The 27,902-nt window shown below is 40.5% G+C and overlaps 1 protein-coding gene across 6 annotated transcripts in view; it reads right to left on the bottom strand.

Moving 5' to 3' along the window:
• LOC128703231 (longitudinals lacking protein, isoforms A/B/D/L-like) overlaps window positions 1–27,902 on the bottom strand; it is a 158,553-nt gene that overhangs the window by 19,307 nt on the left and 111,344 nt on the right. For 5 of the 6 annotated variants that reach the window (XM_070103313.1, XM_070103310.1, XM_070103312.1 and 2 more), the window contains exons 2-4: window positions 21,891–22,071; window positions 20,343–21,423; window positions 19,790–19,867 (exon numbers count right to left, since the gene is read on the bottom strand). In XM_070103313.1, the coding sequence (XP_069959414.1) occupies window positions 19,790–19,867; window positions 20,343–21,423; window positions 21,891–22,071 (1,340 nt within the window). Of the gene's footprint in view, window positions 1–96; window positions 18,247–19,789; window positions 19,868–20,342; window positions 21,424–21,890; window positions 22,072–27,902 lie in introns of those variants that run through there. The other variant, XM_070103314.1, reaches the window with a different exon arrangement.

Consider the following 27,902-nt stretch of genomic DNA (forward strand, 5'->3'; position numbering starts at 1 on the left):
ACATGTTACAAGCATCACAAAATATATTTAAAAGTTTTATAAATGTAATTGAACTTTTACACATTAACTCCAGCAAAGAGGATAAAAAAACATATGTTTATAAGAAACTTTTAATAATGTACAACATAATATCAACAACTTAATGAATGTGAGTAACAAATGTTATGAAAAATGTAGGAAACGGTTAATACCTCTTCAGAGTTCAAAATGCAATGTGAATATTTACAGTGTTATGCAATCTGCAATGCTGAAAGTTTAACTATGGTTTCCATAGTAGTTTGGCAGTGCAATGATGATATACCACATATAAAGGGTTAACATCTGTATTCACACTTAACCCATAAATTGGAAATAATTTGTTCCAGCCATGGTATTGTGACTTTGTTCATTTGTATTCACTGCTACATGACATCCTCCAGGTAAAATGTTCAATTAGTAACGATGTATGTACTTCCACAAACTCAAGTTAAGTCATAATGAACAACTATCAATGAATAAAAAGAAAAGTGGACAGGGACGCAAAATGTAGTCGTGCCCATGTTGAGCGGTGCAGCCCTGGGCCTGCTACTGCCAGAACCGAAGTTTAAGTCTCTAACATGACTCAAGAAATCGTAATGACACGATTGCAAACAAACCATACCACGGGCGGGAATAGAACCCGCGATCTGAGAGTCTCGAAACTCTAGACCGTTGGTCTGGAGTTTTGAGACTCTCAGATCGCGGGTTCTATTCCCGCCTGTGGTATGTTTTTTTTTTTTTTAAGTCTCTAGCCATACTTGTGTCTTGTGTTTATCCATGATATTCCCCCAATAACATAAGATTCCAGGTAATATAAAAATTCTTTTGGTAGGGGGAATAGTCATCATCTTAAAAAAATATTACAAATATATAGAAATATTGAAATACAACAGGATTAGTTTATACTGATTGTAAAAAAAAAAATGGCTATTATGACAATCTAAAGGCTGATACTAACAGGAGAAGAATTAAGTTAAAATACAGTAATAAAACAAGGCCTTATGAATTTACTGTTTTTTTATAACTCAAAATTGTCTTCATTTTCAATCACAGTTGTACAAGACATTTATATTTGTTAACAGTTCTGTGGATCATGGTTCCTGCTACCTGGTCTCAGACCAGGCCTCCTAAATTCAAAAGGAAATACATACAGTATTACAGGAGTAAGAACTACCATATTAAGAAACACAAATTTAATGATGTGTGTATACTAAATTTATACTAAAATTATACGAATTACCTGTTGTCTGGCTTGTTCGTGAGATAAATTTTATCAAATGCTAGAATTACCTAAACTGTTAATGCTACCAGGGAAAAAATATTACTATCTATATGTAAATTCTAATTTTTTGTATTGCTTAAAGTAATAGCTAAGGAGAAATTTAAAAAATTAGGCTTTGGTTAGTTATGAAAAATTAAGGTAGCTGAGTAAGAGTATCAGTAACAAAGGATTGAGCTTCCCATGACATACGGTTAAGCAAAAATGTTACAAGTTACACGTTACAAAGGTACATGTACCTGTAATGTTATGTTCTGTTGTAATGATAATTTATGTTAGCATGCCTTTGTAAACTATTTCATTAGTAATATGACCCTTCTGGGTCTAGCACTTAATTTTGATTGTAATAATAATCATTAATAATATAGAAGTTTTTATGTTATAGTGATTTGAAAATTACACGTAACATCCAATCTTTTGAATAATTCTTTGTCACATAATTCACTAAACTACATCCCTGCTGCCAAAACTGTCTAACCAACTGATTCCCCCTGAATCTTTTCATAAAATTACCATGCTTACACTCCAAAAGAGGGATAACTCTCAAAAACTACTTGTCTCCACTCACTTCAGTGGAACACACTCATGTGGCTCCTGGATGCTCAAGCCTCTACCTCTCTAAACCTCCTTTGCCTCCCTATCAACCACTCCTTCACCTCAACAACCCCTCCCACAGTCCTCATTCCTTTTTCCTTGTACAATATTCACACCAAATATTCATCTCAGATATTGTACCATATTTCCACATTCTCCAGTCTCCTCACTGCAACATCTACATTTCATGCCTCGTACCCATTTAAAAATATTAGTACCACAGACTGTGGTATGAAGTAATGTCCCTTTTGGCATCAATTGCTATATTACTCTCTTCTCCAAGCACCTCAACACCCCACCTGTTTTTTTTCCCGCCATCTATTAGTTGATTCCTCTCATCAGTCACATTTCCATCCACCAACACATCCACTCTCAGCCATCTAAATACATTTATGACTTTTATACGTTCACTCTCTCCCATCTGATATCCACCTTATGTGACTTATCAATACCATTTTAAAATTTCTCACTGTTTATATACTTGTGTCCTGGACTGTGTTTGTAGTAGAGCACTTGGCTCTCTTCACTTCTAGCATGCTGTTCCACTATCATTTATTACCTATATTCCTTCTTATTCTCATGACCATACTCTATGTTCACTTCTGACATCCTTCTTTTATGTGTCCTCCCAAAACACTAACATCAGCAAAGAGGAACTGACAACTTTCATTTCGTATCAGCTTCATTATCTTCCAAGTTACACCTCTTTCACACACAAGCATTAGCTTCTTTTATGACCCCATCTACAACACTTTCAATAACCAGTGGCATAACACATCCCCGTCTAAAGCCCTGTTTTAATGGAAAACAATCCCCATTGCTCCTACATACCCTCAACTGAATCTCACTCTTATAAAAACTTTACTGTTTTTGTAGCATAACACCTTTTCCATACACTTGCAACTGCTGCCACATCACTCCCTTTTCCAACCTAGCAGGTGCCTTTTTCAAGTCCATAAATGCAACATAAAAAACTTTTATCTAAGCAATTACTACTTAACTACCCACTTTAAAAAAATTCACTAACAAAATAATCCACACATCCACATCCTTTCATAAATCCACCTTGTTGCACCAAAATCTAACCTTATTTCTTCTAACTCATGATAATACCTTTTAATACACTAGTATATAGAAATATACCTAGTTGGATAAATCTCATTAGGCTGCGCATTTTAGAACTACCTTGACATGGGTCGAGTCTTGCTTGTTCCCAGAGTTGTTTACAATGGTGCCATTATGATTTCATGAATCTATGTCCCCCTCATTATGACAAGCAAATTAGTCTACCTGTATATTCTAATTTTACACACAAATCTTTATTAGCAGTGTCTGAACCATTATGATTTTTGCTATAGCTTTCTTATTTGGATATCTGCAAACTGGTTAGGTTTATACAAACTAGATGGAGTATGGCCATTTATATTTTATTCAAATTTTTCCTTCATTCATTATGTAAAATTAAACACTTCATCATCTAGAAAACCATCCATATCCTAATTATAGTCCTGACAAATACTTAAACCCTCTCTTGTTTTACTGATGCAGAGTATAAAATATATGCTCTCTCTTTTTTTATATATAGTACAGGCAGGCCCTGGTTATACAGCAGGTTAGGCTCCAGGCTACTGGTGTACAGGAGGGCCCCTCTTATACAGCAGGTTAGGTTCCAGGCTACTGGTGTACAGGAGGGCCCCTCTTATACAGCAGGTTAGGTTCCAGACTACTGGTGTACAGGAGGGTCCCTCTTATACAGCAGGTTAGGTTCCAGACTACTGGTGTACAGGAGGGTCCCTCTTATACAGCAGGTTAGGTTCCAGACTACTGGTGTACAGGAGGGCCCCTCTTATACAGCAGGTTAGGTTCCAGACTACTGGTGTAAAACGAAAATCACTGTAAAGTGAATTATAGCCTTTTTTTTCACTTTCAAATGTATGCAAAAGCCTGATAACATGTTTACACTATCACATATTTAGAGAGCAATAGGACAAGGCCTAAGAAATGCATATACAGTACATGCACTACTTAAATTAAAAATATTTTCATCCCTACTTTATAGTGAGTGGTGAACATATTTTAGGAGGTTTTAATAAATGAAGAATGGGTATAATTGAAAACTGCTGCATTAGTAAAATGCTTTAAAGTGAAGTGGGCCTGCCTGTATACAGTATGATGTACCATGACCAGTGTTCTTTTCACCTTCATAGAAGAATCCTGAGAAATTTTACCAGGATATAATCATGCTATTTACAAATGCTTTCAGACCCATTTCCACAGATTTTCTTCATACAGTACCAAATTTTGAGATGTTCTTGCAAAGTTTAATTTGCCAAGCTCCCACTGCGATCTTTGCCACCATCCCCACCCGGAGCTTTGCTGAGTCCCCACTGTGATCTTTGCTGAGCTATCCACTAGAATCTCTGATGATCTCTCCACCTGGAGCTATCCTGAGCTCCCACTGTGATCTTTGCTGAGCTATCCACTAGGATTTTTGCTGATCTCTCTGAACCCTCCACCATGATCTTTGCTAAGCTGTCCACAAGGATCTTTGCCAACCTCTCCACTGGGACCTTTATTAATCTCCCCTTTCTTCCCTCCAATTGTTAAGCTGACACTGAAATCTTTCCTTGAGACCATGTCCAGACTTTTCTTGAGCCCCCACTGAGCTCTTATCATAGCGCTTAAAAAAAAAAAATGCTAAAGTGTGCACTAGAATACCTATTAAAGTTCTATAAAAGCCACTCCTATTGTACCCCGGAAATACCGATGCTCCTTGCTTTACAACGGCTTGACTTACAATACTTACATTTAACAATGGTGTAAAATAAAATTATTTTACTGTACAGTGCTGTGCATTTATTGATAAGAAAAGGTTGCATTCATTTATTTACTTTTCAATACTGGAATTTCGTTAGTTACAGTAATTATTTGTTTATTTATTCAGTGACAGTAGTTATTTATTTACTTATTTATTTATCATATCATTTATATATGACTTACGATATTTTCAACTCACTACGGGTTCATCAGAACATAACCCCATCATAAGTCAAGGACCACCTGTATTCCTGAATTTTCAAAACTCACTATGTGCCTCATGATTTTTTGAATTTGTGAATTTATGTATCTGAGTTTTGTTTTATATCCCATTGCTTATTATCTGTGAACGACATTTGTGGATTTTCAAAATTTTCATTACAGCCTCTCCACACTTAGAGACGTACTAGTTTACCAATGACTCGAACTAACGATGGGTGCTCTAACCAGTGTGCATACGTAAATAATGCACATTAGAGCTGATTTTCTGTAATATTCTGTTTATTACAATATACAGTACACTACTGTATAAACATTTAAAAATATACCAGAAATGTTATAAATGGTGAAAGGTGGCATTAACCCTTTGACTGTCGCCAGCCTCTTTCTGAAACTGTCATTCTATGTCGCAAAATTTTTGGAAAAAAAAAAAAATATTTTTTCTTATGAAATAATAGACAATCTTTTCCCGATGGTAATGACACCAAAAGTACAAAATTGGGTTGAAAATTCACGGAATTACGCTCCCACAAAGTTAGCAGTCTCGGCGACATGTATGCATCGGCGATTTCGGCGAATTTGAGCCCTGTTTTGGGCCAATTCTCTTGTTCCAGTTGATCAAACTCATAGCTATTTCTTTAGAACTCCATTTTTTCTATCAAGTGAGTACAAGAAACTGCCCATTTACTGATTTGAACTACCCAATAAAGTGGTCAGAAATTGGCAATTTGGCCAATTTCACACAAATTAAAAAAGATGCGTATTTCAAAATAGGGTCCAGAATAAACAATGTAGACATTCTTGGCACTAAAATAACATATCCTCTGTTCATTAGTCACGTCTCTAGGCCCCTCTTATATTACTATTGCTTTCTATTTTGACTTTTTATTCATACAAAAAATACAAAATTTACTGCTATGCAGACTACTGCATTATTGTAAAAATTGTATAAATAATATCAGTGCACTAATGAAAGACTATTAGACTCCCCAGTTGACGTGTATATCAAGATCATCTCTATTTCTGCAATAAGTTTTCCATTTTATCACACGAGACCATGAAAATGAGAATACAACGATAAATACTATACGAAAATACACCTCAAAGTCGGCATTTTAATCCCCCCAAAAAAACGGTCAGTTTTTTTTTCTCATTATGCACTGTGTGCTGCAGGATTTTTTTTATGTGGTGCACACTGACCACATAGACCTATTCTCTCGCATGTGGGACTACCAGTTTACTCCTGCTTGATTTGAAGCTGCTAGAATTTACGCGTATAAATACGCCCGAAACAGTGGCACGAAAGATGTACAGTGGACCCCCAGCTAACGATATTAATCCGTTCCTGAAAGCTCATCATTAGCTGAATTAATTTTCCCCATAAGAAATAATGGAAATTAAATTAATCCGTGCAAGACACCCCAAAGTATGAAAAAAAAAAAAATTACCACACGAAATATTAATTTTAATACACACAAACTGACACTTACCTTTATTGAAGATCTGGTGATGATTGATGGGATGGGAGGAGGGGAGTGTGTGGAAGTTGTTAATGTTTAGAAGGGGAATTCCCTTCCATTAGGACTTGAGGTATCAAGTCCTTTTCTGGGGTTACTTCCCTTCTTCTTTTAATGCCACTAGGACCAGCTTGAGAGTCACTGAACCTCTGTTGCACAACAAATCTGTCTATAGAGGTCTGTACCTCCCATTCCTTTAAGATTTGCCTAAAATGGGCCACAACATTGTCATTGTAATAGTCACCAGCATGGCTTGCAATAGCTGTGTTAGGGTGATTTTCATCCATAAAGGTTTGCAGTTCAACCCACTTTGCACACATTTCCTTAATCTTTGAAGTAGGCACAATGGATTTCACAACTGGCATAGGCATCTCAGGGTTAGCCCCAAACCCTTCAAAATCTTTCTTAATTTCCATACTAATTCTCACCCTTTTTATCACAGGGTTGGCACTAGAAGCTTTCTTGGGGCCCATGGTGACTTATTTTACAGGTACAATCACTAAAAACGCTGCGATAATATGAAATGTTCTGATTGTATGTGTGGATACGACTGCACTGGTTGGCTTGTAAACACTGGCACCCATGGGACGACTGAGGCGCGCTCAGGCCACACGTGGACGCGTCTCGAACGAATCACATTGGGCGAGTTTTTTAGCGTTAGCTGAAGTAAAAATTTTGCGTTAAAATGTATCTTTAGTTAAATTTAACGTTAGCTGATGCCATCGTTAGCTGAGGGTCCACTGTATATACACGACCAAAACAGTCAAAGGGTTAAAACAATATCAAAGATGGTTGACACAAACCATTATAGTATGCGTCTCAGTGATGAATTCATTTACCGAAGAGGTCTTAGGAACAGAACTCAATCGTTAAGTGAGAAGAGGCTGTATTTACCAATCTAAATTAGTCACACCTACTAATTCATGGGGGGGGGGGTATTCCTAGGTCCCAAGAAAGTCAAAACTGGGGATAATACAAAATAAAAAAAAATTTCCTTTTGGATTTCGGTCTATTTTACATTTCAGAAACCATAGTCTCTCTGAAATTACACTATTGAGCAGAATACGAACAAAATCTTATGGTTAGTTTCAATTTAAGGTTACTGCTGAAAAAAATGGTGCCACCAGGAAACCTGTGGTTAAGCAATACTCTGAGAGTTGATCATCCATAGTAATGGATAACTGAAACCTGCAAATGAGGAAGCCTGAAAAATTATAGAGACAAGTGTACTGTGCTATATTTAATAATGTAGTTAGATGACCCATTTGTACTACAACTGACCCAAAATTGCAGTACAGTATGTCTAGGTGTGGGAATCTGGAACATATCCCAAATATTCAAATGTAATGCAGAATTCAAAACCCAAAATAAAGGAAAACAAATTTGGAGGGATGTATATTTTGACTTCTAACTGAGATCCTCAGTTAGAGTCCTCTAATTATAGCCTTCCTATTGTTTTATTTGTCTCCGTGTCAGTTTTGAATAACGAAAGTGTTAATGCAGTTTTGTAAAGGACTAAATGTATATGACACGTCTATTACTATGAGTAATATGTCAGGTATCTACTAATTCACAATTTGTGAGCGCCTTGTGGAATGTTGAGTACAGCAGAGTAATTTTCCTCCTAGCGAAGGATATGAGACATTGTGCATAGTGAAGATGACCTCAAACTCTCAACTTTGGTAAACAATGGCTTGCAACACATCTTTTGCAAGTGAAATGGTCCTGAATTAATTTTACATACACGAATACTGATTCACAAATAACCAGCACGTAAGAGAATGAAACTTAGGCCGACGTTTCAGTCTGACTTGAACCGAAACATCTCATAAGTTTCATTCTCTTATGTGCGAGTCATTTGTGCATTGCTTCGGACACAGTATTGTGCCTTTGTATTCTTTAAATATTGATTGTTTTAAGGTATTTTTGACCAAAATTAATTAGTTGAGTTAGCCTCAGATTTTCATTTTAAATTATCTCTTATGAATACAGTTTTTGCTGGAAATTTCCTTCATAAGCAATAGACAATCTTGAGAATTTTAATTACAAGTTATTTTCATTTCAACATTACCATTCTATTTCCCACTATTATTCTACTCTTGTTATAAACATCTTTTAATAATTTCTGGTGTTAAAACATATTTAACCTGGTTTAACTTTCATGCGTAACACATTCTTCCAATTATTAAACCAGCACAATTAACTACAACATATAACATTCAGCCTACCACTGAGTCAACATCACCCAAAAAAATAATATTTAGAGAAAATTCTAATTCTATTTATAAGTAAATACGTATTCTTGCAAACCACCAAAATTTTACACCATTAGCAGCTGCCTTTTAAAAATAAAGCAATTAGTACTTGAGACATTTTTTGAGTATGTATATATGTATACATATCAGTGTCCACAAAAATAGTCCGAACTTCCCCTTTATTATGAAAATAGTTAAAAAAAAAAATACAGAACAAAAACTGTAATTCTTGGCACTTACATTAATATTTTGTCATCTCCCTTGACCCTGATGACCATTTGAAGCTGTTTGGTCATGTTTCCACTGAGATTCCTCAATTAATCAATGGATAACTGGTTGACCCAAATGTTCTTGATTTCCTCTTGCTAAAGACACAACATGAATGAAATGTGGCAGGATTCCGACTTCTCTTTCATGATATTCCAAACGTTCTCGATAGCATTGAGGTCTGGATTATTTTCTGGTCACTGTGAAACCTCAATGTTTTTCTCAGCAAACCACTTGATTACTTCTTTGGTTTTGTGATGGGGTGCTATCATGTATGAAGGTGGAGCAGCAAGAAATTTAAAAAATATTCAGCAGTTGGTTCTCAAGAATGGTTATGTAGCAGTTGGCATTCATTTTAATGTTTTGGGAATGGAAGTACAAACACCAGGACAAAATCACTAAAGCAACCATAAACATGAGATTGTGGGTGCTTTACAATGCTCACTGTGAGTACAGGGTCATACCTGTTGATCAAGGAGGAGTGTCTCACTCTGCTTTGACAACCTTGAATGCACTGAAATGTAGATTCATCTGACCAGATGATTTTTCTTCCAGTCATCAACACTTAGTGCGCATATTTCCTGTTAAACTGCAGGCATTCCTTTTTCATATGCGGTGCGAGTAGGGGTTTCCTTGCAGTGCTATGACTAAGCAGGCAGAGGTTCTTTTGCAAGTGATGGAGGCATCAAATTGAGGAGTTCAGGATACATTTCTGTGAGCTATGATGATGTCACATGTGAATTTCCATGTAGTTCTCTTCTTAGAATGATACTGTGTGTTTAGATGTCCTCCTTGGCTATCCAGTGTGAAATTTTGCAGCAGAAATGTCTGGTGGGAGGCCATGGGTGGCAGCAAGCAACTCCATTCCACTGAACTTTGCTCATCCAGTACAGTGGCAAATTTCCTTAATGGTGACTTTCTTGCCTCCAAGAAAATATACGGGCATTTTCTTCAATATTCATCTTTCGGCAGCCCATATTTACCCACTTGACACAAAATTACTGGGTACTAAATACAGCTCCAAATCCTGGGCAGCTGAAGTTAAAACAGTGAAACAGACCACCTTGTTGCTGTATGCAGGTGCACTAAGAGGTGATACATACAGCAGTCTCTTGTATTAACTCAGTTGACATACCTCCAGAAAACATTCAGATGCAGTATATCATCAAATACGCAATATGAATCCAGACTGCTTTATACTGTTGACAACAGAGGCTGCACCACCTTTGTGCATAAGTTCCCCTTGTCAGAAGACCTAAACAGTAGTTAGTTTAGTTAGTTTAATATGTTTATTATGCACCCCATACCCATCCTGTGGGTGGTAGTCAAAAGACTACAGAGGTACATAATGGGTCTAGGGACTGGACTCCAAAGCTTTGATAGCCGAGCAAGTTACAGAGGTAATGAACTCCAGGTAGGTCTGGTCACAATCATGACAAGTTACAAAGGTATTTACAGATTACAGAGGTACGTAATGGGTCCAGGGACTGGGCCCCCAAAGTTTTGATAGCTGAACTAGGTCCTAAACAGTAACCAAGTGACTTGCTGAGAAAAAATACAGGTTTTATAGTGGCCAGGGAATAATCCAGACCTCAGTCCTACTGAAAATACCTGGAAAACACAAATAACCTGCACATAGGAGAGAAAAACTTATGACAATGTTTTGGTCCAACTTGGACCAAAATGTCATCATAAGCTTCTCTCTCCCATGTGCTGGTTATCTGTATATTGTTCCAGTCATGATATTCTGCCTTTTTTGTTCTTTAATACATGGATCATGAAAATGAAGATGGAAACCTGCTACATTTCATTCATGTTGTGTCTGCAGTAGGAGGAGATCAACGACATTTGGGTCAACCCTTTATCCACTGATTAATTAAACATGCCTAAACAGCTTCAAATGGTCAAGGCCAAGGAGGAGACAACAAAATATTAACATAAGCACCAAGTATTACAGTTTTTGTTCTGTAATATTTTTACTGTTTATAACTATTTTTGTAATGTTAAGGGGGAAGCTTGGATTATTTTTGCAGGCACTGTGTGTATATGTGTGTGTGTGTGTGTGTGTGTGTGTACACTGTGTGCATGTATGTATGTGTGATGTGTGTGCACATGTACTCACCAAGTTGTGGTTGCAAGGGTTGAGTCACAGCTCATGGCCCCGAGTGTGTGTGTGAATGTGTGTGCATTGTGTGTGTGCATTGTGTGTGTGTGCATGTGCGTGTGTGTGCGTGCATGTGTGTGTGCATGTGTGTGTACTCGCCTAGTTGTACTCGCCTAGTTGAGGTTGCGGGGGTCGAGTCCGAGCTCCTGGCCCCGCCTCTTCACTGATCGCTACTAGGTCACTCTCCCTGAACCGTGAGCTTTATCATACCTCTGCTTAAAGCTATGTATGGATCCTGCCTCCACTACATTGCTTCCCAAACTATTCCACTTACTGACTACTCTGTGGCTGAAGAAATACTTCCTAACATCCCTGTGATTCATCTGTGTCTTCAACTTCCAACTGTGTCCCCTTGTTACTGTGTCCAATCTCTGGAACATCCTGTCTTTGTCCACCTTGTCAATTCCTCTCAGTATTTTGTATGTCGTTATCATGTCCCCCCTCTCTCTCCTGTCCTCCAGTGTCATCAGGTTGATTTCCCTTAACCTCTCCTCGTAGGGCATACCTCTTAGCTCTGGGACTAGTCTTGTTGCAAACCTTTGCACTTTCTCTAGTTTCTTTATGTGCTTGGCTAGGTGTGGGTTCCAAACTAGTGCCGCATGCTCCAATATGGGCCTAACATACACGGTGTACAGGGTCCTGAACGATTCCTTATTAAGATGTCGGAATGCTGTGTGTGCATGTGTGTGTGTGTGTGCATGTGTGTGTGTGTGTGTGCATGTGTGTGCATGTGTGTATGTGTGTGCATGTGTGCATGTGTGCATGTGTGTATGTGTGCATGTGTGTATGTGTGCATGTGTACACATGTGCACATGTGTACACACTTGTGCAGATACATGTACATATATATTATACACACACAGTATAACATTCTTCTCTTTAAACCCTCTTAAGGTATAAAAAAAAAATAACAGGATTAGGTTTTTGACTACGTCACAAAATTAAGCACATGTAATATTCACTTGAGTGAATAATTTCTTAAACTAATCATTATTGAGCATATAAAAGAGTTATATACAAGACTTTAGATCTCACAGATTTGATCCATGATGACTTTGTTGGTAGGAGTATGGCTGTGAGCCGACAAGTGGTGGACACACACACGTGTAACTCAAGAACACCTTTTATTGTTAAGATGTTTCACTACAAGAAGCTTTATCAAGTGAGAGCCTCGTGTTGGTAAAATGTCAAGCACTGAAAGGTCTGCTTTTGTTATACGTGTCTTTTTCCACCATGACTTTGTTAATGATCACAGATTGACAGTCTTTTGTTGGGGGAGACCTACTACTGAGTGTGGACGCAACAGTACTGCTCAAGAGGGCACACTAAAACCCAGTGCATTAAATAACCTTTGCAATATTAGGCAAAACGACCCACAAATGGGAAAAAGATGCTTAAAAGAAATACCATATTAGAAAAATGTCAAAAATGCTCGTCTTGCAAAGTGTCTGTTTAGGTTCTCTCTCCAAGTCTTGTTCCTTGCAGGAGAGCCACGTATATACAGCACCTTTTTGGCGTTTTACATTTTTGTTGGCTTCAAACTGAGCCACTGTTCATTATGTTTCACCCGCTAGTGATGTCTGCCAGCAGGTGGAACATTGGCTCGGCTGAGAGTCAACGAAAACGTGGAACACTAAAAATATGTGCTGTATGTGCAGGGACCTCCTGCACTGCACTTCAAAGAGGCAGCCAATAAACACTGCAGCAATCCCTGCACTGGAACACGCTAATTGAAACATTTAACCTTTTCACTGTCCATCACATAGAACTATGTCATAGAGGCCAGGGTCCCTGATGTAGTTTATTTCACAAGCTCAGCTCACTCAAATAAGCTGTAAGTACTAAATTTTTGCCTAAATGTGAGAGAATGGGTCTATGTATACACAGTATAAAAAAAAATCCTGCATCACCGGTGCATGATGGAAAAAACAAGACTGACCGCGTGGATGGTTTAAAATAGGTAGCGACTTTGAGGTGTTTTCTCGGACAGTTTTTATGATTTTATTGGCCGTTTCTTGGCATAATTTGACAGAATGAAAGACATACTACCGAAAGAGATGATTTTTTTATTGATTTCAGGACTGGAAGTAAGCTTGAAATTGAACTCAAATTAGCAGAAATACTATTTTTGCCACTATTCCAGAGGATGAACAAGGCTCCCAACAACCCCTAGTCTGTGTTATGGGTTTTTAATAGGTCAAATTTAATTATTGGGACACTGTAAACCAATCTTTCCTGGTTAAATTTTATTAACCGAGAAATAAGAGTAAATCTTCTATATTTGTGTGAATAAGAACTCAAAAACGAAGGAAAGTGTAATACGTATAGGCTATGTGACTAATGAACAAATGAAATGATTTAGTCCCAGTAATGTCTATATTGTTTATTATGGACTCATTGGCATATTACCGACTTTGTGCACTTATAGGGTTATTGAAAAACATAGTTCAATGGGCGGTTTCTTGTGCTCAATTGATAGAATGGCAAGCATACTACTGAAATAGCTAAGAATATGGCCAAATGGAAAAATAGAATTGGCTTAAAACAGGACTCAAAGTGGACGAAACTGCTGATGTGTAAATTGCGTTGGGACCGCTAAGCTTGTGCTTGCATACTTAACTTTCCCATCAAATTTCATACTTCTGGTGTCATTATCTTCAGAGGATGATTCTCTACCATTTCAGATTTTTTTTTATTAAAAGTGAGAGGTCTGAACAGTGAATGGGTTAATTTCAGTTATGCATTGTTTGCAGCGTTTTTCTAAGTTTTACAACTCACATGCCATGGTTAAGATGTATAGATGCAGTATAGTATACAGTCACTTCTTTTACAAAGCTACTCTATATAGTATAATTTATTTATGTATATGCAACTGAAGAATGCATCTAAAACCAAACAGCACATGAGAAGGTCATCACAGAATGTGATATTAAATTTTGGATGCAATCTTTCAACTGCATTTACAAAAACTGCACTATGTCAAATAACTTTATAAGAAAGTTCAAGTGGGATGATGAGAGAGAGGTTTTAAAAGTATTTCTTATGACTCTTGTAGCAGGTGAAAGCCTTTATTATCTTTATATGGCATTTATCTTTGTGATATTTCATCTACAGTAAACCCTTGATTTAATGAACTTTGGGATAAAAACCACCGAGCCAAATGCTCTGGGAACAACAAAGCCTGTTGCTCGCAGAATTCCCCTTTAATGTTGTTATTATGGCATAGCAATGTCTTCTCTATTTACCACATCACCAGCCATCCACCATCCCTCCATTATTCCATTAAATCAAGGGTTTATTGTACACTGGAGTTCTTAAATGTCAAAATAAAGGTTATTCTGCCTATAAGTGTCTCTGAAATTACCATTCGTCGGCTAGTGCGACTGTCTACCTACCAGAGAAGTTTTACCCAATTCACTCCAAATAACACAGTTGCCATAATTACCATTACCATTTATTATTATTCTCGGAGAAGCACTAAACCTGAAGGGGTCATACAGTATATATGTAGATAGGGAAATTAGGTGAATTATGTAAAATCCCACAGGAGAATTATGTAAAATCCCACAGGAGACAAAAAACTAGGAAGAATGGTAGTCTGTATATTTTGACCTCTAACTGAGGTCCTCTTCGGCAGGTTGAAATATACAGATTACCATTCTTCCTTATTTTTGTCTCCTGTGGGATTTTTCCTTCTACTGAAAAGTTTTTGTTACATTTCATTACACCAGAAAAGCTATGAATTTTACAGTACTATGCTGTATTTTAATTTAAATGCATTTGCATCACCCCTTTCTTGCTCCCATATAAACAACTTGTGCCGGGATAATTGTATATCGAGTCAATTTGTTGCGTTCACACTCAGGACTTATCTACATGTTAAGAGTTGCACACTACCATCAACTATTGCACTGAGCATTCATTTGTACTGAGCGCTGTAACCTGTGAGTTAGTGGCAAATGGGCACCCACAATTACATAAGTAGATCTGCACAAGCCTGCATTGTATACCCGATACACCAGATAACAAAATACATATATTAACAGTTTTATTTCTCTGGAAGACAAACCTGCAAACTAACCACAGTCAAGTGATCCAATTGCCACTCGACTATAATATTGTATTCATGGGGTTCAGATCATACATGTGAAACAAGACATGCACAGTGTTAGGATATTGAGTAAGGAAACGTTTCGCCAGGAATGGTTTCTTTAGTCCTTGTGGCAAAACATTTCCTCATTAAAATATCCTAATACTGCACGAGCCTTATTTTATTTATGTGGTATAAAACACCAACATGTAAAATAAGACTCATGCAGTATTAAGATATTTTTAATGAGAAAATGTTCTGCCATAGGGACTAAAGAAATCATTCATGACACAGTGTTTCTTCATTAAAATATCCTAATACTGCACGAGTCTTGTCAGTATTTTATTACCCACGGGTCATAAAGTGCATGGGATATGGGAGGTAATCAAGTCTGATCCAAGAGAATGGCTCCAATTCTTTTGATCAAATGGTTATCACCAGCATCATGGGCTCCCCTGAGGGGAACCACTTGCCACTACCACCAGGGAGACAGTAACCAGGCTGCCAGGAGCTGCCTTGGGGGTGCTGAAGCACTATGTGCCCCAGAATAAAGTTCCCGGTCCTTTTTTTTTTTAATTGTACACTCAAAATTTACCCAATGTTAATAAGTCTGAGACTATACCTTAGCTTAAAGGCATAAACGATTTCAACTATTTACATAAACATACATTTATAAAAGTTCTTTCTGTACAAAGCAGCTATAGTCACGACTCTTATTAAGCTCCTCTATATAATGTGACTTTGTAAATGCAATTGAAAAAGTGTATAAAAAATTTAATAGCATATCAAAATGCTTTTGCAGTACATGCTATTGAATTCTGGATGCACTTTTCAATTAATTTGCATAAAATTGCACTGTAGAAGACTTTTTAAGAGAAGCGACTGACTGTATTCAGTGTGACACAGCACCTGCGGATTGACTCCGAGCACCTACTATACTGTATCTTCCTCAGTATTATAATTCATTCTGACTAAACTATCCTGTAGTTTATTATCACTGGTCCCAGGCACCTTCATTATTAAATACAGTAAACCTTCAATTTAAAGGACTACTTATTAGGTTTTGATCTAAATGACCCAAATTTAACAATCTTGATTTAAATGATCCTGATTTAACAGACCTTGATTGAAATGATCCTGATTTAACAGACCTTGATTGAAATGATCCTGATTTAACAGACCTTGATTTAAATGATCCTGATTTAACAGACCTTGATTTAAATGATCCTGATTTAACAGACCTTACTTTAAATGATCCTGATTTAACAGACCTTGATTTAAATAATCCCAATTTAACAGACCTTGATTTAATGGACTTAGGAAATATGGGACAAAATCCATTGGATCTGTTAATTCCGAAACAATGGACAAAATCCACTGTTTCAAACGGCCATTATTGTTAAAATCTAAATCTCACTTCTACCCACCACAATCACCATTACCAGCTACCTGCTTCCCCTCCTTCATTAGTCCGTTAAACTGAAGGCTTACCATAAATTGCTTAGCTATTTAGTATTCAGTATTACACTATTAACAATATATCTCTGTTGGATGGCAGGTATTGCCAACATGAGGTAAAAAGACTCGGTGTGGAGGAAATCTTGTTTATATACGACAATGCTCTGTGTAGAGATTAATCAAGTTACTTTATAAATCTTTATACAGAGCAAGAATATATCCTCTATAACAAAGGTTAGCTCTCACTGTCTTTCTACCATACAACAATTTATCTAACATAATAAGAATAATTAGAGGTTCTTTTACCTTGTGGAAAAATATATAAATAATTCATAAACTTTTAAGGCCTTTAGAAGAAATTTCACAAATGTGAGAATAAAAGCCTTTACAAGGCACCCTGACTATCACAAGAGCATAGCTGCTCCTCACACATTTAAACTGACACTAAAATTGCACAAAATTCTGTCCACAGCTGGAGAACCATGTTTAAAAATTCACTAGAATTCCACTGAATTTAATTATACAGTATATGATGCATTAACACATCTCTTTGTATAATTATACAATCTTTCAACCAGTGCAAAGAATGATGCAGACTGAGCTGCTTATATTGTGAGTACAAGAATGTATGCACCATGAGCTGAGAATATGTAAGTTCTCTTACTAAGAGCTGGTGGTTTTGCTCAGTGTTATACCTGTGAAAGTATTCAGTCCAGCACCTCACTGCAAGTTTTTTTTTGGAAAAAAAAAAAAAAAAAAGAGCTCCTTTGAGCAATGTCAAAAACTTTATTGATATGTTGCTCTTACTCCATCACCTCATTGCTGCTGCACACTGGAGGAACACCCATGTAATTCTGCCAAACACCATCATTACTATCAAAATAAGTAACTTGTACAGAGTTTTCTGCATGAAGACTTCTGATCTGTACAGATGCTTTGTGGGACTACAGGGTGGAGCCCCTTTGTGGTTGGCTTGGCCATCCCCCTGCATTATCAAATATTTTTGATGATAAAAGCACTTGTATCAGATGTGCTCATCTGCTCATCCTCCCATGCCCTCTTATACAGTATCTGTTAATGTTTGCAGGGATCATCACCCCATGGTCCAGTCTCAGACCAGCCCTGTTTGCTGCCATCCACCGCCCAGCACCGAACAATATGGATAATGACATTACCTGCCACTATTGTGGGCCTCACAATTGCATGCAGGCGTACTCAGCTTGCAGTGTGCTTACGAGCCACGTGCCTTAAAAGGTGAGCCTTCTGCTTGAACTTCCAGTCACAATGGGTGCACTGAAACCGAGGTTCCACTCCACACTCATTCTTGATGTGGTGCTTGAGACCCTTGCGTGTCTTGTAGAGGCGCCCGCAGCGAGAACACTCATGGGCGCACATCAGATGAGGCGCAGATAGGGTTGGTGTGGGCGGGGAGTGGCGTCCCCACGGGGAGGACGATGGGGGCCCATACAGCCCAGGAAAAGGTGGACCCAAGCCTGGGTGGGACCTTGGGGGTATGGGGGGCAGAGGGGAGCCTAGGTAGGGAGCCAGAAATTTGTTTTTCCATATCCCTGCAACGAGGAAGAGAAGACATCAGCTCCTACTTCCCCTCATGACAAAGGTTCTGATGGTAAGATACTTGTTGACACAAGATGGGTGGTGTGTGAGCAGTAGTGTCCTGTAGTGTACACAAACTTGTCTTGGCAGTGTCATTTCAGAGTTTATATAATTAATACATTTTTCTCTTCTTTGTAATTTGTTTTCGAGATATTTTTGTGGTTTTTAGAATTTTGTTATTCTCACTAAAGAAAATCTATTTCCTATCAAAAACTACAAATCAATAATAGTTGTATTCACAGTCACATATCACTAGTAATTCTGCAAATCGCAAATTACTAGAGCCATACCATGAGGGAATTGGGCAATAATAGGTATCTTGACCTAATAGTGCCAGACCACTTTGCAATGATCCTCTCCCAATTTTGTCTCAGCAACTGACCACCAATGACTTAAACCAATGCAAACAGCAATGAACACAAACACCTAATAGAAAATGAAGTAATATGCAGTAATTCCACATACCACAACCAACCGTAAGTGAACAACCTCAATAAATTCACCAACAAAGATTTCTCAACCACTACTGACAAGTAAAATATAAGAATGGGGCCTCACTGGGGATTCAAGGAAATAAACACACCTATTGGGCCTTCACAAAATTTGAACAAATAATCTCTGGCAGTGGGTAACTGGCATATTCCTGCTTAATTATTATACTGAAGAATAAAAAAAATTTAAGTGGAAGAATGATAAAGGCATGCTTATGTACTGTAAAATAATTATATTGATCCAAAAATCTACTCTTAAGACAAATGCACTATTTTGTGCATAGAAGGAAGTCGTAACTACTAATAAAATGTCGCGTTCTCTCATCACATACAAAAAAAAAAAAAAGGGACAATTGGCAGTGGAAACTAAGAAAGAGCAGTACAACACCATCACCCATTGATCAAGTGAGAATTTCAACCACTACTGTACGGTACTATGCTAATAAGGATATGGTAGTGCCCAATAAGTGTGTTATGACGTGGCTACTCTCCACCACAAACTAGCATCTACAAGGCTACAGGATAACTACACTAAATTGGCACAAAATAACACAATAAGACAAAAAGTGTATTTGGTATAGTATAAAGTAATTTTTCTTAAATATAAATAAAATATTGTATAATGAGCTCAGAATAGAAAAAAAATTATATAAGAAATGGATATTTTACAGTAGGCTTTAACTAAGTAAAAAAATCTATGCAAATAATGCCAAATAAGTTTATAAAAGAAGACAAAAAAATATTTGTGCCAATATTTAATACACTACTTGAACCAATGAAACCTCTGTGGACAACAATTATTAGAAAATACAAACTTTCAAAATGTTTAATTTTAATTCACTATCATGTAGTTTGGAATAACATAATAAGATAACCTAACTTATTACTACAGATATTATATTAAATTTGAATCTGAATAATCTAAATGCATCTAATAACATTCAAGTGAAAAATATCTGTCTTTAGTCCACAGAGGCTACACAAGCGATTTTATCTCTCACTTTACCTTGATTGGTGTTTTCTAAGGAAGGAAATGACTCCTCATTGGCAGACGTCTCTGATGGATACGGCCATCCAAGGTAACCTACAATGCGATTAAAAAAAGTTATGAATGGGTATACAGTTTCCTGCAACTTTTAACAGAATTTTTCAGCAAATAAGATAAAAGAATATGACAATTAAATTTATGGGTAACAATAATTATTATGGTTAGAACAAATCACAATTAATAAGCAATATATAAAGGAAACTTTAGATTAAGTTTTGGTCAGTTGAGGACTATGTAAGTCACAGTGACTACTTAGTTTTAAATCCTAATAATAAGTCCTAGTTTTAGCATGCCCAAAATGTATAATATAATGATGTCTCAAACAGACTTTACCTCTTTTTTTTTTTTAATATTTGTAAGTATTTGTATAGGCAACTATTGTATGTTCTATTTTGAAACAAATTTAATTAATTTCAGCATGGATCAAAACATACTCTTAATGTTTCCTCTACAAAATGTCATGGGTTTGCATCTTACTCAAATTTATTTTGTATGGATCATTAAAACTTACTGGGTGTATGTGGAGTATCTTCTGGTAGAAGTCGCGACGTTGATGGTCCAGGGGTGTCTGGATGTTCGTGAGATATTCGGTCACCTATACTCCTGTCATCACACTCTTCGTCTGTCTGATGGTTGGCATCACTGCTGTTTTCATCAGCACGACCAATCATTGATACTGGTTTGCTTGGGCTAGAAGATCCATGATCATGGTCACTGTGGTACCTTGTTATACTTGGCGAGGATCGGGGGATGTCTGTAAGATAGTCTGCTCTTGAAGACCCAACGAGGTTTTCAGGAGAAGGACTACTTGCTCGTAACGATTCTCTAATTTCCCCTTCTCGCTCTCTCGCTCTTTCTCGTTCCTGTTCACGGTCACGCTCCCGTAGTTGCTGTAGCTCTTGTTCACGCTCTCTCTCCCGCTCTCGTTCACGCTCCCTCTCATGCTCTCGCTCTCGTTCTTTCTGTTGTAGATGTTGGTCACGGTGGGTTGGATGAGGTGGTATGGGGGTAATGGTAGCTGGTATACGAGGTAACTGAATACCATCACCTGGTGAACTAGATGACCTGGCATCACTGTCTCCACTGTCCCCGGCCTCACCTGACTTTTGGCGCATTTTTCTTCTCCGTTTTGCATGAGGAGAGCCTCCATCTTCTCGTGGACAAAGATCCATCACTGTTGTGGTGGCTAAGTTAGGTAATTTTATAGGAGGAACCAAATTTGAAGAAGCCAAGCTAAGTGCCGGTGGCATCGTCAGGACAGTAGACAACACAGAAGGAATGGAGACTGGAGGAATGGGGAAGGCATCTAGTCCTGAATGACCACTTTTGGTATCAGAGTGAGAATTTTCAGACTTGACCCGGTCATGGCTGGTGGTATGTGTGGTATGTGACTCAGTTTCAGGCTTATTGCTCCCGTCAGCCAAACCTTTAATTTTGAGCGACTCGGCTGTCTTTATTAATGGCCCTAGTTGGTCCTGGGAGACATTAACTTCTCCGCGATACATATAATCCAACAAAGCCTTGAGTTCGTTATGTTTTACATCCTTTAATATCACAATGGGGTGCTTATCTGTAGTTTGAGCAAACAGTTTCTGCAAAACAAGAAAAACAACAGAAGTAAAATATGACACTGGTAGATAAGCATATTTTTTGGAAAAACACTACAAAGATAATAATATGACAAATGCATATGTAGATGCTCCTTGCTTTACGATGGTTCGATTTATGATATTTCGATTTTACGATGGCATGATAACAATGCAAATTCAGTGATGTACATTTATTGATAAGATAAACTTGTATTCATTTATTTACTTTTCAATACTGGTATTTAGTTACAGTAATCATTTGCTTTACTTATTCAGTGACAATTGTTATTTATTTACTTATTTATCATATCATATTCAACTTACAGTTTTTCAACTTACGATGGGTTCATCGGAACATAACCCCATTGTAAATCAAGAAGCACCTTATACAGTATATTATATAAGCCTTGATTATAACGTCATAATAGTTCAATGAAGATAATTATGGTTAAGAAAATCGCATGAATTACCTGGAAATATGGCGAACACGCTGATAAAACAACTTTGTGTGCTTTGAGCAGCTGGCCCTCTGCGAAGAGTGTGACGTCCACCAGAGACTCGCTGGCCAATAGGTTATCAAAAACAGCGACCAGAGTTGACCCATGGTTATTCCACCGCAGACAAAATTGCTGCTGATCCACCATTTTGACACTGCAAATAAAAAATAAGTTAGTTATTTTTGGGGGCATATAGAGTACTATATACGTAGTGATGCAAAAGTGTTTCAGTCACCAAATAACTGAATAATAGATAGCCATCATAATGGTACCTACATACCTTCAATAGGCTGAGTTGTCTTGCTTGTGCAGCCTGACCCTGGGCTAGGTAAACCTTTAATATACCTTTACCTTTCATGGGTTTTGAGAGCTCTTCTACTCCAGCAGCCAGCCCTAGGCTAGGCTTGTCTGGTATGTAAACACCGACAAGGCAGAATAAATGAGATGCAATGGATACCATTATTAGCATCAATATTACACCCACACAGAGGCTTCACATAAATCCCCAGTGTGAGCAAAATGATCATTAATACAGGTATCCACTGTGTGGGTGATATGTTGTCATTAATAAAAAATCAGTTGATCAAAGTGACATTTATTACAACTGAAAAATAAGTTTAGCTTAAAAACAAAGTAAAGCCAATGGAAGGTATTTATATTACAAACCAGTGACATACCTTTGATGAGTTTCAAGAGTTTTTCTACTCCTAGAGCCCAGCCATGGGCCAGGCTCGTCTGGTGCTTGCCTGGTCAACCAGGCTGTTGCTACTGATGGCCCAATGACCCACATATCCATTACGGTTTGTATTTTTTTACAGGAAACTGAAAGCTACAACTGTACCACCCATGAGATATAATGTGCATGGGATGTGGCCTACATGTTGTGTTTCTGAGACACAAGGTAAGCATTGCTTACTTTCCTGAGACACAAGGTAAGCATTGCTTACTTTCCTGAGACACAAGGTAAGCATTGCTTACTTTCCTGAGACACAAGGTAAGCATTGCTTACTTTCCTGAGACACAAGGTAAGCATTGCTTACTTTCCTGAGACACAAGGTAAGCATTGCTTACTTTCCTGAGACACAAGGTAAGCATTGCTTACTTTCCTGAGACACAAGGTAAGCATTGCTTACTTTCCTGAGACACAAGGTAAGCATTGCTTACTTTCCTGAGACACAAGGTAAGCATTGCTTACTTTCCTGAGACAAGGTAACAACTTTCCTGGACACAAGCATTGCTTACTTTCCTGAGACACAAGGCAAGCATTGCTTACTTTCCTGAGACACAAGGCAAGCATTGCTTACTTTCCTGAGACACAAGGCAAGCATTGCTTACTTTCCTAAGACACAAGGTAAGCACATTTTCCCATCTTGGCTACCCTTCCCATTTCACAGACTCGACCTTTTCACGTGCTAAACGGAATTTCTTCTCTCCCAAACTCTCTACTCCTGGGAACTCTTCTGTCCTCTGCCTTTCCTACATTTCCTGTCTTTCTAATCTCAACAATTCTCTCCATTCCCTTGACATCAAACTTACTTTCCGCCAGACTAGCACTCTTCGCACTAATCTAGTTCATACCTCTCCTCCATGTATAGGTGCTCCTGGTATCTACTCTGTCTTGTTCCTCCTGTCCTCTTCAGTACTTTGGAGAAACTGGCTGAATTCTTTCTGACAGACTTAGGGAGCACAAAAGTAGTTTTATGCTTGCCGACACTAACAATGCTCTTTTCTGTCATGTCAGAGATCACAGTCATCCTATTGGATGGTCTTCTGCTAAAACTGTCTTCCCTACGTCCAACTTTCACAGTCGCCGTCTGGTTGAATCCTCCCTAATACTCAACTATCCTTGTGTGAATCTTAGTCCTCTCCCATTACGTTGTAAAATACTCCAAACTTCAGAACACCAGTGTCCTAACCTGATTCATTTTGCTTCTTCTTCCTCTTCCCCTTTCCTTTTTCCTCTTTCTCCTTTGGGTTTTCTTTCTTCTGCCTTGGGTATTTGTTCCTTCATTATCCCCCCCCCCTCTGTGTTCTTGCTCCTACCCTCCGTGGCACCTAGATCCCTTGCAGTGCTCCTCTTTCCTAGTACAGTGGACCCTCGACTAGCGATGGCATCGATTAACGATAAATCTGACTAGCGATACATTTTATCGCAAAATTTTTGCCTCGATTAGCGCTAAAAAAAATTGACCAACACTATTCCTTCTGTCTGAGACGCGTCCACTTCTGGCCAGTGTTTACAAGCCAGCCAGCCACCGCGGTCGCTTCCAAGCATACAATCAGAACATTTCATATTATCACAGCCTTTTTAGTGATTGCACCTGCAAAATAAGTCACCATGGGCCCCAAGAAAGCTTCTAGTGCCAACCCTACAGCAAAAAGGGTGAGAATTACTATGGATATGAAGAAAGAGATCATTGCTAAGTATGAAAGTGGAGTGCATGTCTCCGAGCTGGCCAGGCTGTACACAAAACCCCAATCAACCATCGCTACTATTGTGGCCAAGAAAACGGCAATCAAGGAAGCTGTTCTTGCCAAAGGTGCAACTATGTTTTCGAAACTGAGATCGCAAGTGATAGAAGATGTTGAGAGACTGTTATTGGTATGGATAAACGAAAAACAGATAGCAGGAAATAGCATCTCTCAAGCGATCATATGTGAAAAGGCTAGGAAGTTGCATGACAATTTAATTAGAAAAATGCCAGCAACTAGTGATGTGAGTGAATTTAAGGCCAGAAAAGGTTGGATTGAGAGATTTAAGAATCGTAGTGGCATACATAGTGTGATAAGGCATGGTGAGGCTGCCAGTTTGGACCAAAAAGCAGCTGAAAAATATGTGCAGAAATTCAAGGAGTACATAGACAGTGAAGGACTGAAACCTGAGCAAGTGTTTAATGGTGACACTGACAATGTTGTGAAACACTTTAGGAATGTCATAGTACAGGCCTCTATGGGCAGATATGTTGTGCGACAGACAGTGACTCTCAACCTAGTGGAGCCACCTCAAGTCCTAATGGAAATCATCACCAGTGCATGTCTTCTTCAGTTTGTGTGTATTAAAATTAATATTTCATGTGTTAAAAAATTTTTTTTTTTTCAATACTTTTGGGTGTCTTGCACGGATTAATTTGATTTCCATTATTTCTTATAGGAAAAATTAACTTGACTAACGATGAGCTCTCAGGAACGGATTAATAGCGTTAGTTGAGGGTCCACTGTATTCGACTGACTCCACTACTACCACCACCTCCACTACTGCCTCCTGTCCCGTCCCTGTCTGCTGGCATATATATACTCCCTCCTCTCCTTTTCGTTAATGTGACTCTGTCAATGGTCCAAGATGGACCGAAACGTCGTCGTTTCGCCCCACAACCCCCCCCCCCGCCTACACACACCACAAACCCCCCTGCCTCCACACCCCACAAACCCCCGCCTCCACATCCCACAACCCCCCCTCCACACCCCACAAAAACCCGTCTCCACACCCCACAACTCCCCACATGCACACCCCACAACTCCCCACATGCACACCCCACCAACCCCCCTGCCTCCACACCCCACAAACCCCCACCTCCACATCACACAAACTCCCCCTCCTCCACATCCAACAACCCCCCTCCACACCCCACAAACCCCTGCCTCCACACCCCACAAACCCCCACCTCCACAAACCCCTGCTTCCACACCCCACAACCCCCTGCCTCCACACCCCACAAACCCCTGCTTCCACACCCCACAACCCCCTGCCTCCACACCCCACAAACCCCCACCTCCACACCCCACAAACCCCCACCTCCACACCCCACAAACCCCCAACCTCCACACCCCACAAACCCCCACCTCCACACCCCACAAACCCAAACCTCCACACCCCACAAACCCCCAATTCCACACCCCAAAAACCCCCCACCTGCACACCCGACAATCCCCCATCTCCACACCCCACAAACCCATGCTTCCACACCCTTCAAACCCCTGCTTCCACACCCCACAAACCCCTGCTTCAACACCCCACGAACCCCCATTGCACACCCCACAAACCCGTACCTGCACACCCCACAAACCCCTGCTTACACACCCCACAAACCCCCGCCTCCACACCCCACAAACCCCCGCCTACACACCCCACAAACCCCCGCCTACACACCCCATAAACCCCCGCCTCCACACCCCACAAACCCCCGCCTCCACACCCCACAAACCCCCGCCTCCACACCCCACAACCCCCCCGCCTCCACACCCCACAAACCCCCGCCTCCACACCCCACAAACCCCCGCCTCCACACCCCACAAACCCCCGCCTCCACACCCCACAAACCCCCGCCTCCACACCCCACAACCCCCATCTCCACACCCCACAAACCCCCGCCTGCACACCCCACAACCCCCCGAATGCACACCCCAGAAACCCCCGCCTCCACACCCCACAAACCCCCGCCCGCACACCCCACAAACCCCCGCCCGCACACCCCACAAACCCCCACCTGCACACCCCACAAACCCCCACACCCCTCACCTCCACACCCCACAACCCCCCACCCCCACAAACCCCCACCTCCACACCCCACAAACCCCCACCTCCACACCCCACAACCCCCCACGTCCACACCCCCCAAACCCCCCGCCTCCACACCCACAAACCCCCCGCCTCCACACCCACAAACCCCCACCTCCACACCCCACAAACCCCCACCTCCACAAACCCCCGCCTCCACACCCCACAGATCCCCGACTTGTACACCCCACAAACCCCCGCCCACGTCCACACCCCACAAACCCCCGCCTCCACACCCCACAAAACCCCACCTCCACACCCCACAAAACCCAGCCTCCACACCCCACAAAACCCCGCCTCCACACCCCACAAAACCCCGCCTCCACACCCCACAAAATCCCGGCTCCACACCCCACAACACCCCGCCTCCACACCCCACCAAACCCCGCCTCCACACCCCACAAACCCCCGTCTCCACACCCCACAACCCCCCACCTCTACACCCCACAAAACCCCGCCTCCACACCCCACAACCCCCCACAAAACCCCGCCTCCACACCCCACAACCCCCCACCTCTACACCCCACAAAACCCCGCCTCCACACCCCACAAAACCCCGCCTCCACACCCCACACCCCCGCACCTCTACACCCCACAAAACCCCGCCTCCACACCCCACAAAACCCCGCCTCCACACCCCACAACCCCCCGCCTCCACCCCCCACAAAACCCCGCCTCCACACCCCACAAAACCCCACCTCTACACCCCACAAAACCCCGCCTCCACACCCCACAAAACCCAGCCTCTACACCCCACAAAACCCCACCTCTACACCCCACAACCCCCCACCTCTACACCCCACAAAACCCCGCCTCCACACCCCACAAAACCCCGCCTCCACACCCCACAAAACCCCGCCTCCACACCCCACAAAACCCCGCCTCCACACCCCACAAAACCCCACCTCCACACCCCACCAAACCCCGCCTCCACACCCCACAAAACCCCCCCACCACACCCCACAAAACCCCACCACAACACCCCACAAAACCCCGCCTCCACACCCCACAAAACCCCACCTCCACACCCCACAAAACCCCGCCTCCACACCCCACAAAACCCCACCTCCACACCCCACAAAACCCCGCCTCCACACCCCACAAAACCCCGCCTCCACACCCCACAAAACCCCACCTCCACACCCCACAAAACCCCGCCTCCACACCCCACAAAACCCCCCCTCAACACCCCACAAAACCCCGCCTCCACACCCCACAAAACCCCAACACCCCACAAAACCCCGCCTCCACACCCCACAAAACCCCGCCTCCACACCCCACAAAACCCCGCCTCCACACCCCACAAAACCCCGCCTCCACACCCCACAAAACCCCACCTCTACACCCCACAAAACCCCACCTCCACACCCCACAAAACCCCGCCTCCACACCCCACAAAACCCCACCTCCACACCCCACAAAACCCCGCC

The sequence above is a fragment of the Cherax quadricarinatus genome, chromosome 85, assembly GCF_038502225.1.
Source record: "Cherax quadricarinatus isolate ZL_2023a chromosome 85, ASM3850222v1, whole genome shotgun sequence".
Classification (NCBI taxonomy): domain Eukaryota; kingdom Metazoa; phylum Arthropoda; class Malacostraca; order Decapoda; family Parastacidae; genus Cherax; species Cherax quadricarinatus.